The 15,689-nt window shown below is 40.7% G+C and overlaps 1 protein-coding gene across 1 annotated transcript in view; it reads left to right on the forward strand.

Annotated features, from left to right (window-relative positions):
* AFF3 (ALF transcription elongation factor 3) overlaps window positions 1–15,689 on the forward strand; it is a gene marked incomplete at both ends in the record, with an annotated part of 329,270 nt that overhangs the window by 295,428 nt on the left and 18,153 nt on the right. Inside the window, 2 exons of the mRNA XM_082337877.1 lie at window positions 3,352–3,553; window positions 6,138–6,265. Of these exons, the coding sequence (XP_082194003.1) occupies window positions 3,352–3,553; window positions 6,138–6,265 (330 nt within the window). The remainder of the gene's footprint in view (window positions 1–3,351; window positions 3,554–6,137; window positions 6,266–15,689) is intronic.

Below are 15,689 nucleotides of genomic sequence, written 5' to 3' on the forward strand. Positions count from 1 at the left end.
AATGTCGTGTGTTATTTTTTCCTTTAATAGGATTTATCTTTTAATTATCACATTTTATGTTGAAAAATTGCCCACTGCATTCTCCTTTCTTCTGGTTTAATGAACAAGTTAGCAGCTCCTGACACATTTATATACTCACATTTTTGTCCTATTGCACAAAGAAGTTGTGAGTTCAAGTGTGAGGCTCATGGAATGAGTAATTATAGCTAGAGCAGTGCGATCGTCCGAGACATGTTCCTAAACACTGTGTTGTGGGTACCAATTCACATAGGCGACCATCTTATAACCTTTTCTTCCCTTACAGTGTCACAAGTTTCAAACTTAAAGTTTGGCTGTATGTCTGGGTTTAAATACAATTATCTATAAACTCTACGGAAAAGACTGAGAAAGATTCATAACAATGCCTGCAATACTCAGTTCCAGAACATATTTGAGATCCAATATTTTTGAGATTACAAGCAATCTATTCTGTGTAATTACTGGGTATTTCAGGACAAGGAACTCGGACTTTAAAAGCAATCAGATTTTCAAAGGATGCAGGGCATGAAACAAATGATGAATATTTAGCATTTGCTGGCATGGTTGATGCACACAGACCCCTATCAATGTCAGATCAATCATATTGAGTTTCTCTGGAGGCTCCCAGCAGCCAAACTTAGACATGCATCTTTCCAGAGTTCAGCTGCATGCTGCTTAGTACATGCTGGTCATCAGTATTCAAAAAAACCCATCATTTTCTGGTAGTATCAGGGTATCTCTTGGGGTGGGCCTGCTAAAATTAGAGAATCGTTGTATTTATGGTAGAAGGCTTTTCTGTTGTACACATCACTGATGAGTTTGAGCAATTCTTGTCATTAATACTGGAAAAAATCATGGAGAAAACTATAATATATAGTGCTTATTCAAAAATATGCATTCAATTTCTTTGTCCTGACATGTCACATATGTTTCATAAAGTGAAAACAATACACAGAACAGTTTGTTTTACTGTGGGTGATTGCATGCAGGCATGCCATTCCTGTTACCGCAGTGTCATATGTTTTACGTCGCATTCATTTTCAGAGAATAGCATGGCTGTCATAGCTTGCTATGTCATAGGGTTAATTCTGTGCTTTCTGGAAGCAGGACAATAATTTGTGTTTTGCTTGACATTATATTCAGTACTCCTGGTAGTAACTGTACATTGAAGAAACAAAGAAGAAAGTCTTAAATGTATATTTCCCTCCTACTTCTTCCCTGGTCTGCCCTGCTTCCAAGATGTTTCTGTGGTTTATGCTACTGTAGGACATGATATCAAATGCTAATATTCCCACAGCTGAGGATGGGCTACTGAGGCTGTAGCTAAACCAGCAGTGCAGATATCAGGACCTCCTGTCCTTCTTGCAACCAGCGGCTGCTCATGCTAGCACATCCCCCCTCCAGTTATGCCACCATAGCTGCCTGTGAGGGTCTCCTGTAAATTCACTCAAGAAACTTCTCTGAAACCAGAACTCTTTCTTCCTCCTTTTTTTTGGTTTTTTTTTTTTTTTTGTCCGGGTTATTATTATTCAGCTCCCAGCAGAGCCACACAGACAGTTTTGTCAGCACAGCTGAGGGCTGGTAGCAAAGAGAGGAGCAAAAACACCTTCAGACATGAGCATTCTCTACTGTGGAATTACAGTCTGAAGCACGGACTGAGCAAGGCCCTGATTGACAAGAAAGGCTGCAGCGTCAAAAAAACGTCAAACCCCAAATATCTTGCGTCTACATCAGGTGCCACAATCTGCCCGCTCCCAGCAGAGCAGAGCTCACTGCAGGTTGTTCTGCACAGCTTCTCCGTATAAGATGATTGTGCTGCTGCAGTTTGACTGCTCACAATACACTTAGGTGGGCCTTTCAGTGCCAAAGGCCATGTAGAAGGTCTGCAGCACAACTAGAAATTGCAGCTACTCTTCACAAGCTCTGGGCCAAGCTTTTGCGGCTTGGGTACACTTCCAAAGAGCTACAGCTTCTCTTGGATGTGTTAGGCCTGCACTTTGACAGTGATGTATAAACATGGCTAGTCAAGGCATGGGTTTACGTTTGAAAAGAGGAAAAGAAATGACAGCATCGGGCTGCACATTCAAAACAGTGCTAAAGATCTTATTTTTCTTAGGGGGAGAAGAAGGGCACAGTTGTCCATCTTACACATCCTGATTCTTGCTTTCATAAACAGCATTGGTCATTAAAGCAAAACAGTTCACGTTGTGTTTTAAAGGTACTACACTGAGGGAAAGAGGAAAGGTTCTGAATTACAATTCATGGCTTCTTTCACAGCTAGTTTTTAAAGATTTGCCAGATAAATGGGCAAATGTATGATAAAAGCACATTTAATTAGCTCTGTTCTTGAAATGATGTGCAGAAATAAAGTATAGTTTGTACCATATTCTTTTTTGCGATTCCATTAAGTGTATACTGTCTGATACAGTAACTATAAAGAAGTGAGAAATGTCCATAAAAAGTAATAGGCTGAATAAAGGGGAATGTGACAGGGAAAGGTATTGTGTTAAAATAGTCTGTCTGACCTTAATCACAGTTTTAGTCTTAATGTAAACCGTCTCCTTGAAAAAACTTTTATTTTGTGTGTGTTGCTTTAAGATTTTCAGCTAAATATTTTCTTCAAATTAGTGCATCTGAAATTTATTTCTGGGCATATTTTTACAGTCTGTCTGACTTCTCCTCATCCAAATCTTCTCCCAAATAAATGAAAGCTGAAAATATTGTTTGTGTTACAGCTTTCTTCTTTAGAAGACGGAGCAGCTCACATTTCTCTGTGTCTGCTGTTTGCATATGTTTCCTTTTGTCTGCAGTACCAGCCTATCTTTCTTTGTCTTCAAAATCTGTATTAGATTAGTATAAACAGTGCTACCAAAGGCTGGGCATTGAGCACAAGGACAGGCCAGTCATCTTTAAACACATTTCCTGTTTTAGTTCACATATGGTTTTATTGCCATGGCTTATAAATTGTCACCTGTAATGGTGAAATAGGGCTCCATAACCTGAACTTACACTTCAGAGCCTAATCTTCGTCTCCAGCTATCCCTTAAGAAATGGTGAGCAAGTGGCCATTTATCTCTGTATTTTTTTTCAAGTACTCTGATACAGACTTTATATTAACTCCAGAATTACAATTTGCCTTGAAGGGAAAGAGGAGAAACATGATACAAATTTGTAAATGAACTCTTGGTCCCAATACTGTAAGCTTGTTTCCAGATACCAATAGACTTTATCCTGCCAGCAGGTTTTAAATTCAAAGTTTTGGTAATATATAAAACATTTTCCTTTCTCAAAGCCAGCTTTGTGACACTCCATTACTGTAATTTCCATTTCCAGCTTGGCAATACCAATAAATAAAAATGAGAAAATGCTTCGGTCACCCGTCTCTCCCCTCTCTGATGCATCAAAACACAAATACTCCAACGATGATTTAACTTCCTCCAGCAGACCTAATGGCAGCAGTCTATTACCTTCCATCTCCTCCAGCAAAAAACATAAGGGTGAAATCCAGTCACAGCCACATCCCGGAGACTTCAATGTAAGTTTATGCTGTTGTTCACAATATAAAGCCTAGCTGTATATTTTTCACTTTGTATTGCATTCCATGATAGTTTTGCAGAATGTTATGCAAAAAAATTGTAATAATGATTTTTGTATTGTAAATTCAGTTTTTCTGATTTGAAGTTTAGCAAGGCACAGAAGAAAGTAAAGAGGGCAGGCTGTAAAGCAGGCAAATACCAAAGGCTACATAAGCAAAAGATAAAAGGTAATGGCCCAAAACAAATGGCTTTAGGCCTCCAGAGTATCACTTGGGCACGATGCAAGCCCCCTACATCCAAAAGTGTCGTGCATAAGGCCTCTACTATGTAAGGCCACCGCCTAACCATGAGTGTGCCTGCAGAAAAGTTCTCCTACATGTCTTACAACCAGCTTTCTCAGACATTTCTACTTACTCTTGACACTTTCACTTACACTTTCAGTAAGTGAACAGCTTAGCACTAGCCTCACAACTCAGCCCCATCAGAGCCCAGGTATTCAGATACCTATCTGAGAGTCTTGATCACACTAAATGTGTCCAGAGCACCCTTCCAGATAAGGCCGTATCACTACACTGCATGGTAGCCACTGCCTTCAGAGCACAGAGAGAGAGGAGTAGATGCTGCCCCCATTTATGCACGAGTTCGGTGATTAGGATGCTGGAGTAAAGAGCCTGTTAGCTCTTCTGATGGAGGGAATTCACATGTCTCTCTCTCTCACCTCTCAAAATCATACCCTACCCTCCAGCCTACAGGACGCTGCCTGTAGAAGATCAAGGGAGGAATATTGTCACGTCCTCCCCTTGAAGCTGTTCTGCTTTGTGTGAAATACCTACAAGAAACAATTTGGGTACCATCACATTGATGTCCACTGCTGGAGCATCTAGTCAAGCCGTTAGGGCACTCTGCTGCTGCAAGAAAGGCCCATGCTCCTCTCCTTACTACGAAAGCCGTTTATATATTTTATACTATATCTATTTGTTGTATTCGTTATTTGATACATAAGAGGCTTCAAAAGCCTAAGTATTAGTGCCTAAGCAACTTTCAGGAAAACAAACTACCTGAGCTGTAGCAGTGCTCTCTTCCAGCCACTTTTGCTGTGGGGATAACTGGGCCCACAGTATATGTTAAGTATCTATGTATATACTTAAATATATTTATTTTTTGAGAGTGGAGGAGGAAATAGTAACTATAATCTTAATTTTTGGACACTTTTTAAAAACAAAATTATCATAAATTGTATGTTTCAAGAATATTTTGCAAATGCTTTTGGTAAATTGAAATAAAATTAATTACATTAAAATATTCCAATAAAAAGGCATTTTAACATATCATAGTCATTAATTTATTTTTTCATGGATTAAATGTAAATGTTTTAACATTTTAACTTCTAAAACATAAGTTGAGAGGTTTATAACGCATTCAGAATTGTAACGATATGACTCTTCACTGGATATCTTGAAAACAATTTAAATTCCTTCACAGGAAAATGTGCTGGAAATCAAAAGTAAAAGGTGATTGCTTTATGATCCACACCCTTAGCAAATGCATTTCACTGAGATTTTCTGCATAGCCTAGCAATGCACCATTTGGTCAACATTTTAACAACCTTTGCAATAAAATTCTTGTGTATCTGGTTATTCATCTGAAAACTTTAGCCTGCTGAACTGATCTGGATGTGCCATATAGAAGATGAGAGCTCATGAACTATAAATGTTAAAGTTAGCTTTGTTTTGTCCCAGCTTCCCATCTGGCACCTAACTGGCATGCCCAAGTGGTCCTTTGAAATTCTGTCAGAGAGCACAAGCCAGGGAGTGGCTTTTATCCGTTTGAGCTTTTTGTCCATTTCCCTATTGCGTTTCTGTCTGTCATCTGACAGAGAAAGAACAGTGTTTTCTGGCAGTGGTTATCAACCAAAAACAACCCAGGGCCCTCTGCTTTGCACTGTACCAGCGTGTGGTGGCCCACGCAGCAGGTCACTCGGTGGGACGAAGGGCTCATGAGGCCACATGAAGAACAGGGCTGCAGCTGAGAGAATGCGTGAGACCCTGCCAAAATACATGTGCTTCTGCTGTGGCACAGAGCAGCGATCTTTCAAGCTGATCAGGGGCCCAGAGGAGAAAGAAACCTGGACTTTGGGCTACAAATTCGTACTGCACAGGCACATCAGCAGCACAGCGTGAAACGAGTCAAACAAGTGAGGCTTGCTCTCCTGAGGCAAGGTACAGCGTTAGTTTGGAAGCTGAAGACTAGAGATATAACTTGATCTTCTAAATGACCACAACAGATCTATTCTTTAATAATTTCACTTACTGTTTTTCAGAGTGTTTTGATAGTTACTAATAGTTCAGCTCCATTTCTTCCGTATATCACATTGAAACTCGAGCCCTTTAGAAAGTGCTCTGAGCAATATCTGTGGATTTGTGGTTATCAGTGACAGGGCAGTTATACATACTCCCTGCGGAAATAGTAGGAAAACTAACTGCCAATTTACAACACAATGCAAAGATACTCTGTTGTTTATTAGTTGCTTTTTTGAAGTTAGTAGCCAATTCCTCAATGTCTTCTCTGCTGTTTGTTGTCTAGAAAGCAATTCACATCAATTCAGAAAATGTTCTTCTCTGCAATAAGCCCCAGTCCCAAACAGAGCCTTGGTCACCTCTGTCCAGCACACCCAGGGACTGCAGAAGGACAAAGCTTATCTTCGATGATATGTAAGTACAGATGACTTTAAGATAAAGAAAACAATGTCCTTTTCTCCATTTAAAGAGAGATTATTTGTCCAACAGGAACTGAGACATGGCCAGAAGTATTATGGTAATATTGTACATTGATAAATGAATGAGACATCTTACATAAACTCTTTAATTTTTCATAATAAATTAAGCCTCTAATCATCAGGGAGCAGTGAGGACTGGCTGTTCCCTAAAGGACAGGGAACCGAGAGCCAAGGGGCAGAACGCGGCTGGCAGGGCAGGGGCCGTGCCAGCCAGGGGTCCAGTCCCACAACACCCAAGCAAGGTGAGCAGGGCCAGCCCAAGGGTGGAGTCAGGTTCAAGCAAGAGCCCAGATCCTCAGGCAAGTCCATGGTGATGAGGCAGGTCCAAGTCAGGCCGGGAAGTCAGGCCAGGATCAGGTGCGGTGAGGGTCAGACGCAGCCCAGTGACTGCCGGGGGTGCATAGTGACAAGGCAGGTCTGAGGTCCGGCCAGGAAGACAGTCTCCAGGTCAGGGTCCAGATCAACAAGGGCCATGGCCAGGCACAAGCATGGCTGTGAAAGGGCTGAAGACAGGCACGCTTACAATGAGTTGGACAGAGAGTGAAGGCCCAGACCTGAGCTTAAATGGATTTCTTTAGCCCATGGTCAGAGGGGGGAGGCCCCACATAAGGCAAGACAGGGCCATTAGGCTTTATCAGTACCCTTAAGCCTCTGGCATTAATTATGCATACATCAGACTATTAATATATACAGAACCATAGCAAGGCAGGGTGACAGGGGCACCCTTCTTGTGCACCCTTTAGAGCAAGGGGAGAAGGCACATGGGAGCCTTGCATCCCTGAGCCTTGACAGCTGCTTCTGTCATTGCTACTGCTGCTCAGAAAAAGGAATCACAAAGGCAGGGTGAGTAGGAAGCAACAGTGGTTGGCATGAGTACCTGGAGCGATACCTGGCCCTCCCCATCCCCACTACATTTTTCAAACATCCCCTGCTCTCCTCCTCTGAAAATAATTTCAGCTTATAATTGTCTTTCTTTTCTTTTTAGTAAATTAAAATTGCTGGTTCATTTCCCAAGGTCATTTAGGATGTGATAGTATCTAGGTAAGGTATAAAGATGAAACTGAAGGTTGAAATCCCAGTATCTAGAAAATCCAGATTCTTTTTGACTTGCAATTTTCTGGCCTGAAAATACAGATTTTTCTAGTGTAGAAGAGGTTCTGTTGAAGCTGTGCCTCAGACTTCCTGGAGCAAATTCAGCTCTCTAAGCTGTGTGACCTTGATACACCTTTTGTACTCCCAGACTTTCACCTTCAACATCCTAACTCTTTTTTACTAAGGGAAACCCTGGGAAAAACAGCCCTGTTTCCCCAGGAACTGCTTTTTACCAGAACTGGAATTTAATAATAATAATTGTAATAATTGTAATAATTGTAATGTTTATTCACACCACCTGGTCTCAGGGACAACTAGAGGGATGGCAGCCTCTCATATAGAGAATCCAGGTTTCCTACTATAAGGCATAAATAATTCCCGTAGACTTCAAAAGGACATAACTGTTTTGTTTGTCAAGAAAAGACTGGTGAGATTAATGTCTGTGTGTATTCATGGCAATCATAAGGAGATGTAAGTTGAATATATGTAATAATTTTTTCTGCCCCTTTTGAAGAAAACTCCCCTCTGTGTATATATTCCTATTTTCCCTCCTTCTCCACTTCCCTCCATGTTATTTTTTAACTCTTCCAGTGCATTTATTCAAGAATCTCCACTGAGGAAATTTGAAACTGTTTAGAAGTACTACTTAACTCTTCATATCTCTTAGAATACTTTATCATCTCTAATTTACTTGCAACTGTTCAATTTTTCCACAGTTTACACATCTACATATGAGGCAGAAAGGTATCGGTGTGCCTGATAAAAGTCAAAATTGTAGGATGTGCTCATCTGTTTGGATTAGAAAAAAACACAGTCAGAAACAGTTACAACAGAACTATTGTATCTTCATCTGATTTTCCCTCAAGATGCTGACAAAAGACAGGCAGACTGGTTTGTTTTGGTTTTCCCCTAGAATGCTGTCATAGGAAAACTGCTTTTTTCACTGTCTGTCATCTAAGAGGCTTTTATCACTTGCTTTCTCCATTAGTGATACATGTGATTTCTCAGGCAGGGATCTTCAATAAAACTGTTTCACCTTTTCAGAGAGAGAGACACAATGAAACTGTTCGTGTATAGTGCCTTCCATGTAGAATGTCCGCAAGCAACTTGTGGCCCATTAAAAAAATCAATCTAAAAAGCCAAATAAGATGAAACACAGCATCAAATATGTCTTAATTTGCCCTTAAAACCCAGAAACAGTTAAATGCCTGTTGTGCTAACTAGAGGAGGGAGACTTTCATGTACTACAACTGTCATCCACAACCTGTATCTAGGAAACACCACCAGAATACCAGCTATACTAGACCTTGATTCTGAAATTACTGTGCAGAGAAGTCACGGAAATGTAGCAGATTAGACTGGCTGCAAATGTTAAATGTCAACAAACTTGACTCACATGTTAGAAGGATCAAATTAAATATGGCAGCCAGTGTCTTTCAAATCTGCATAGTACCACAGCAGAGGATTTGAAGAAATGCAACACAGTAGGTCGAAAATTATGTAGTAATCCTAATGGCAGCATTTGTCCACAATTATGCCTATGAAGTATTTCATCTCATAATCCATGAAGTTCTGAATTGCTGTAATCCAGCCATGGCTTTAAAGTCTCCATTTTAATCAGAATCTGTAGTTTTTAAGAGACTAAATCCCTTATATTTGATTTAAAACAACAACTAATGTTTTTGACCAATCAGTGTCTCTTTGCTTTATTCTCAATTTATTTTCTCCAGATCATTGACAACAGCTGTCACTAGCAATAAACTGGAACACAAGTAGGTCAATAAAAAGTATATCTTGCTTGGCAGAGTGCTATATACGCATACATCGCAATATAAAAGTGAATATAGCTAACAGTCTTCAAAAGGCAGGCGAAGTCCTGCTTCCCCTGGTTTGCCATTGTTTACTGCCTGCTCTAAATATGCTTCGAGGTACCCAGCATGCCACATGTATAAGTGACATCACTGCTGTTTCCAGTATTAATTCTTAACAAGATTTCCTGGATTTTTGGCCGTTTCTGACTCTATGAAGAGAACATTTTCAAGGCTACATAATAATGCTTCAAGCCAAATTCAGTCCTGCTGTAATTTCACTGAATGATAGAATTCCCCATAAGCACATTTAGGAACAAAGTCTGTTGTCCATGAAGTGATAAGCACAGACATGCTGTGGGTGCCCGAGGGCACAGTCCCACACCCTCCTCAAAATACTGCATGTGTGGTATAAAAAAGAGCAGAGCATACCCAGCTTCCCAGTTTTCCTTATGGCTAAATCAGAACATGCTCCTCAGGATTATTTTCTCACTTGCATTGTGGGTTACCCTTTCAAACTTGGGGTGTGTTTTTTCTTGACTTACATTTATTTTCCTTTTATTCTGTTCTTATAGGAGCAAGATAATACATCCTCTTCAGCTTTTTTTTTTTTTTTAAATTCATATTTTGTTCAATGTTTGTTCCACCTTTATGGATTTAGGTGCTACACACACCCACCAGCTTTACATTGTCCAAGGGACATTCCTGCTGTAAGATAGCATTCCTGTGTGTGTTTGTCAACCAGTAAACCATAGACCCAGAAGATATTCAACCTGTAAAGGTGTTATGCATAGAGCACATAAAGAGCTCAAAAGATAACTTCTTGGCACATCTCTTTGTTTTGGCTTGAACCCCAAGTCTCTCATTTTCAGTCTCCTCTTCCTTGTTCTGCTTCAGAGTGGAAAGGGAAAGGTGATCTTGGGTTGTGACTCCCTTACAACATCTGGAAGTAATCTCACTTTCCATTGCTCAAAATACCTCAAGGACTCCTGGTCTTCTGAAGTATTTAGAGAGACTTTTGTAGAGCTGAGCACATCCTCAGGGGCACAGTTAAGGAATAGAGCTTGGCTCTTCTTTCTTCTCATCAGCAATCTAAAAAATCACTGGTCAGATAGACCAACATCTACTACACTAAGTTTGTCATTCATTCATATGCTTACTTTGGACTGCTCCCAGTTTCTTGGCTTTGGGGGATTTCAAGAGTTCATCTGGCCATCCCATTCTTCTTCTCCTTCTCTTCTTACTTGGGCACTGAATTTTCTCAGGTGCACACTGCCCATGAGAAACTAACATTAGACTATTAGACAGCAGACACTGCCTCCCATGATTAGATAATTAAGCTGCCTCTTCTCTGCAAGACCACCTACCCCCTTTCTTTCTAGGGACACTTTGTGAGAGCTTGGGCTGGTGGGAAATAGATGCTTAATCAGCTCTAGCAGGAGGTTCTCACGGGGTTAAGAATTTATAGCCACTGTTCCCTGTCGTCAAAGAAAAGCCAGAGCTGTGGACCTCATTTGAACTTACAAGCTACATCCATGCCCCTCCTCTGTTTCTATGGGCAAGTGGTCCAGCACTGCTTATGTTTATATGATTAAATTGTCTTCACTCCCCAAAACAAAGAACACTCGCTGCCTCCTGAGAACAGTCCCTGTCCTGTGCTGTCCCCCAGCTGCGCCCAGGCATTGTCTGGCACCGAGCTCAAAACTATGCCAGGGAGAGTGTTAGCAATTAAACAGCATGGATGATCAAACGATAGAGCTGGTATCCTTGCCCTGCTTATTTCACTTGCACAGACATAGCCAAGGAATGGCTTTATTGACAGACTCAGATCTGAAATAGCCTCTGATAATTTTGCCACTCAGGAAAGAGGATTTGTTTGCATCAGGTGATTTTGATGTGCCCTTTTCTTACTCTACAGCTTGACTAGAAAGTATCTTTAGTGCACAATGAATCATAACAGTGAGCAGGACAAGGGTCTTCTAATCAGGGTCAGCAAACTCTCCTCCAGATCTGAGCAGCAGAGCTGATTCTCTCGGGAGAGGACAGTCTCTCCCACCAGTCTCTCCCAGTCTTTCCTCACCTCTGCAACTGGTGAGCAATGAGCAGATACCTCCAGCAGGTTTGGTGGCAAACACTGGTTTCTCCTCAAAGAGCTAAAAGTCCATATCCCAGTGTAACTCAGGGTTTGTCTTCTTGTGCTGGATCACAGAGCACTGTGGGTTTTCATCACCCTCAATGCCAGGATTCACAGGTGTGGTGTGTAAGAGATATTCTCATGCCTCTGTTTGCAGCTTAATTCCTAAGTCAGCTTTGCTGTCCCTGTGGCAGTGGAAAATATCCTTACATATGTTTGAAGAATGTGCTTTGAGTCCATTTTCCACAATATAATTACCCAGAAGTTTCCCTTTTGGACTAGAAGGCTCACTGTAATGGCCTTAGGGTGCAAAGGCTGTAATCCCCCAAGGAAACCTGGGAGCTTTTCTGATCATTCCTTCAGCGTATAAAGGATATTTTCATGTTCCAGTGATAATCAACCACACTAGCAAATGATCATAACCACTTTAACGTAGAGAATCACATGTAGACTGTTCAAACTCATTTTTAGCCTGGGAGTACCCTGTTCATCTTGAGAACCAACAATGAGTCACGGAGCTGGAGAGGGGCTGTGATGACTTCATACACATGAGGAATATGAATTCCCAAAATCTCTATCATCAGATGCTTTCCTGGTCTTCTAGTGCCTGATTATGATTTCTTTCAAATCCTATGATTACTGAAGTTTCTTAGGCATTGCAGGACAGGAGCTCTGGATAGAGTCTTTGTTTCAGGATCGCCTGCTCCTTTCAGTGTAGACATCCCATTCATTGACTCAGGTTTCACAGGTACTGTCACTCAATAGTTTCACCCACACCTTGGCTTCTCACTCATCAGAGCTGGGAACGTTGGAGCTGGCTGGCAGCTAGTCCCTCTCCCAGAAATTTCTTTCTGCCTTTGGTTTTCAGCTGCCTCTTGAGAATTCAAGGTGTGATTCCATGGTATTTTAAAACAATATAAATCTGGACTGCTGTGGTCCTGCCCTCTCTCCCTAGGTCTGACTATAAAGGCTTTCACCCCACCTTCGACTGAAATTAGTTTATTTCAGAATATCTATTTAATATACATTGAAAGAGACACAATTGTAGTTTATCTGCAAGGATGTACTGTTTTCTTCCTCTGCTTTTAATACAGGAGCTCAAGTCCCTATTGCTAATACTTCTTTCATTCTTCTCTCTTTGCTTGTACACTTTGCCCTTGCATGTTTTAGTCTAGATATTGATTTCACATGGCTATCTTTAAGTCATGAATCTGGGTCATGCCCAGGAATTTGTAGTGGATTTTAACTCTTTCTCATGGTCTCTTGTATTTCACTACATTGACATGGTTAGTCTGGGGGATTTTGCATTTTTGCCAAAATAGGAATCCCCACTTATTCTATCCTTCTTCATTTCATTGAAATTAGGTGCCAGGCTTTCATTTTGTCTGCTATTTTTTGCAACAGTAACTGCCTCCCTAGGTATCTATACTATTCATCTATTCATCTAATCTAAGATATTGACTTTGTTATACTAAGCCCAACAAGATAGTAGTTGTGTAGTTGTGTGATTGAGTAAATTTTTCTTACATTTGGCCTGACTCCAATCAGATTGTTTGTTCCTGTCTTTCTGAAATGCCTATAACATTATCATTTAAATGGGTCACAAATACTGTCTCTGCCCTCTCCACGTGTATGCTCCTCTGCTGAACTTCCCAGACCTGCTGGGTCTGCCACAGTGCACATGAGATTCCCATAACTGGGTACCTACCACGTACAGAGCCATGGGCTCTCCTCCACCCTGTGTGCTGCCATGTGTGCCGTGCCCCAGAGACAGCAGTGCTATGTCCCATAAAAATGCATTTATTTTAAGTTATAGAATGGGCAGGAGGCCATGATACATCAGGGGAGAACACTATTTTGTATAGTAATACTTGCTCCCCAGCTTCAACTCTGTTCTTTGCCCTCAAGATGACCATCCTTATCTGTGACCCAACATGTCAGACATGTTCCTGACACATCCCAGTATGAAACAGCGAATAGGCAGGGCTGTATACACCTGCCTTTCACTTTACATGGTTTTCTTGCTCTTAAAGGATTTTCTTCTCTTCTTGGACTGCAAGTTCAGGGCCTACTGGCACAGCTTCAAAACTGGACATGGGCTAACCCTGGCTACACCAGTTTCTTCTGATTTGCCCCTAGCTCTGAACAAATTTTAAAGTCGCTTATTTTGCTGCTGTTCTCCCTTCCAGCACACTCACTTTTTTAGGGTCTAGATTACTAAAGTTGTGAAACTGGTCCCATATTTCGAATTATGATTTAAGCTGCTTTTATTACATGCAATTGTTGTACACTGAGGAAGCACTAGTTTGTTTTTTTATAACACTTCAGCAGTATTATCTCTGAAGGGTATTAAAATATGCACTTGGCTACATTTATGATGTTTAATTGAACTTTTATTAGGGTTTTTTTAATGTATCCTCATAAAGCACCATACCACAGTAAGAAATAATGTACAAGTGGTAGATTATGTAAATGAAGCAGAAAATGCTATAGTTTAGTATTTAGTTCATATAAAATATAAAAATTAGATGAAAAATGTGCTTTTGAATGCAGTTATAATTAAAATTGTATATTGGAGTCTAAGCTACACCATACTCTGTAAATACCAGTGGTTGCGCTGAGTTCCAAGGAGATTATGTTGCAGTAGATGCTGATAAATCACTGTACGAAGTAAGGCTTTTATTGATTCACTTTGTTTGATTCTCTTCCCTTTTTTTACTGCATGAGTTTACATTTTTGCAATTATCTGCTAAACTGGAGTAAATTAAATTCAGAGAAGGCAGCAAAAGACAAAGGTGGCAGAGATACACTGTAATGGCATAGAGCTAAATAGGATGAGAGAAACATATACGCACACAAGCATTTCACCTGGATAATGGTAACACCACTCTTAGGAGCTCAACAGCCCAGAAATTCTGAAAGGCTGCTTCTGGAAGGGGAGTAATTACTGTGCCCGCAGCCATCTCACCTCACGCTGGGATCCCGCACAACATAACAAGCAATGGAAATGCTGTCTTTCCTGCTGGTTTTCGACAAGCTCCCAGAGAAAGCGGTGGCAAGGCGAGTGAGAGAAATTCTGGAGAGCAGCGGATTGTTTGATAAATTTCATCCTGGATTCAGCCACAGCCATGCTACTGAGGCTGCCCTTGTCAAAGTCATAAATGGTTTGAATGCCGCTGCTGAAAAGGAAGCCTGGCCTTGTTTGTACTATCAGGTCTAGCCATGGGGGGGGTTATTCTGTAAAAGGCTGGATTCTGTTGCAGTGCCTAGGTGACTGGCTAGTGTTGACTGAGAATGCGTTGAACTGGTTCCAGCAGTACTTGATTGCTTTCCCCAGTCAACATAGTAGGGTAAATTCTCCTCGAGAGCAGCCAGTTTCACATAATGACACTTGATCCCAGGGAGAATTCACCAGCAGCCTGACTTAGTTGGCACTGATGCTTTACGCTCTTTCTCTTGCCTTTCAGAGAGATATATGAGATGCATTAGAGCAGTGTATTAGAACTCCTTTTTGGCTTTGTTGAAGAGTACTATATTTCTAAAAGTAGCAACAATCAGATATTCAGAAACAAAAGACTTTCTTGTGCAGTCAAGATTATTAATAGACATAAAACACTTGTTTGTACCTGTTAATTTGAAGTCAGACTTCTTTTTAATTTATTTTTTTTTTTAAAAGAGGCCTGAATTCTGTTTGTAAATCTGGAGTGACAGTGCTGACACCAATAGATATATACAGTTGTAAATAACTTAAGAGAAGAATCTGATTCAATTGTCTGAAAACCAGAAGTCACTGAATAACTTTTCGTGGGACTTCAGTTTACATTCATGGCCAGTAAGCCTAACAAAGAAACTCCAGTGCTTCTTCTGCTACTCTCATCCACTCCAGTTCAACCAGTAGTCTGGTACCATTTCAATCTTGTAGAAATTTTCTCTATTTTCTGGCTACTCAGGCTGTAGTGAGGCTGTGATCTGCAGAGGGATTGCAAACCTTAGACCAAAGACCTGAAAAGGGGTTTAGCCACAGATTTTTCTGAATCTCGTCAGTGGGACAACAGATTTGCTTCTCCTCAAGATGCCTCTCATCAATAACATACAGTATCTGAAATTAGCATCCAATGAGATTACCTGCAAATTCTCTAACCTGAGATTATCATCACCAGCGTAACTAAATAGGCCAAGCTGCAGAGGAAATTTGGACGAACCTTCACGTTTGTAACAGATAGGGGTTCTCAGTAACTATAACTTGAGGGTCTGTAAAATCAGAATATGATTAACAATCTTTTGTGAACTTCATAGATATGAAATGTGCAGTATGCAAAAGAGCT

This window comes from Platalea leucorodia (assembly GCF_965183815.1).
Source record: "Platalea leucorodia genome assembly, chromosome: 2".
NCBI lineage: Eukaryota > Metazoa > Chordata > Aves > Pelecaniformes > Threskiornithidae > Platalea > Platalea leucorodia.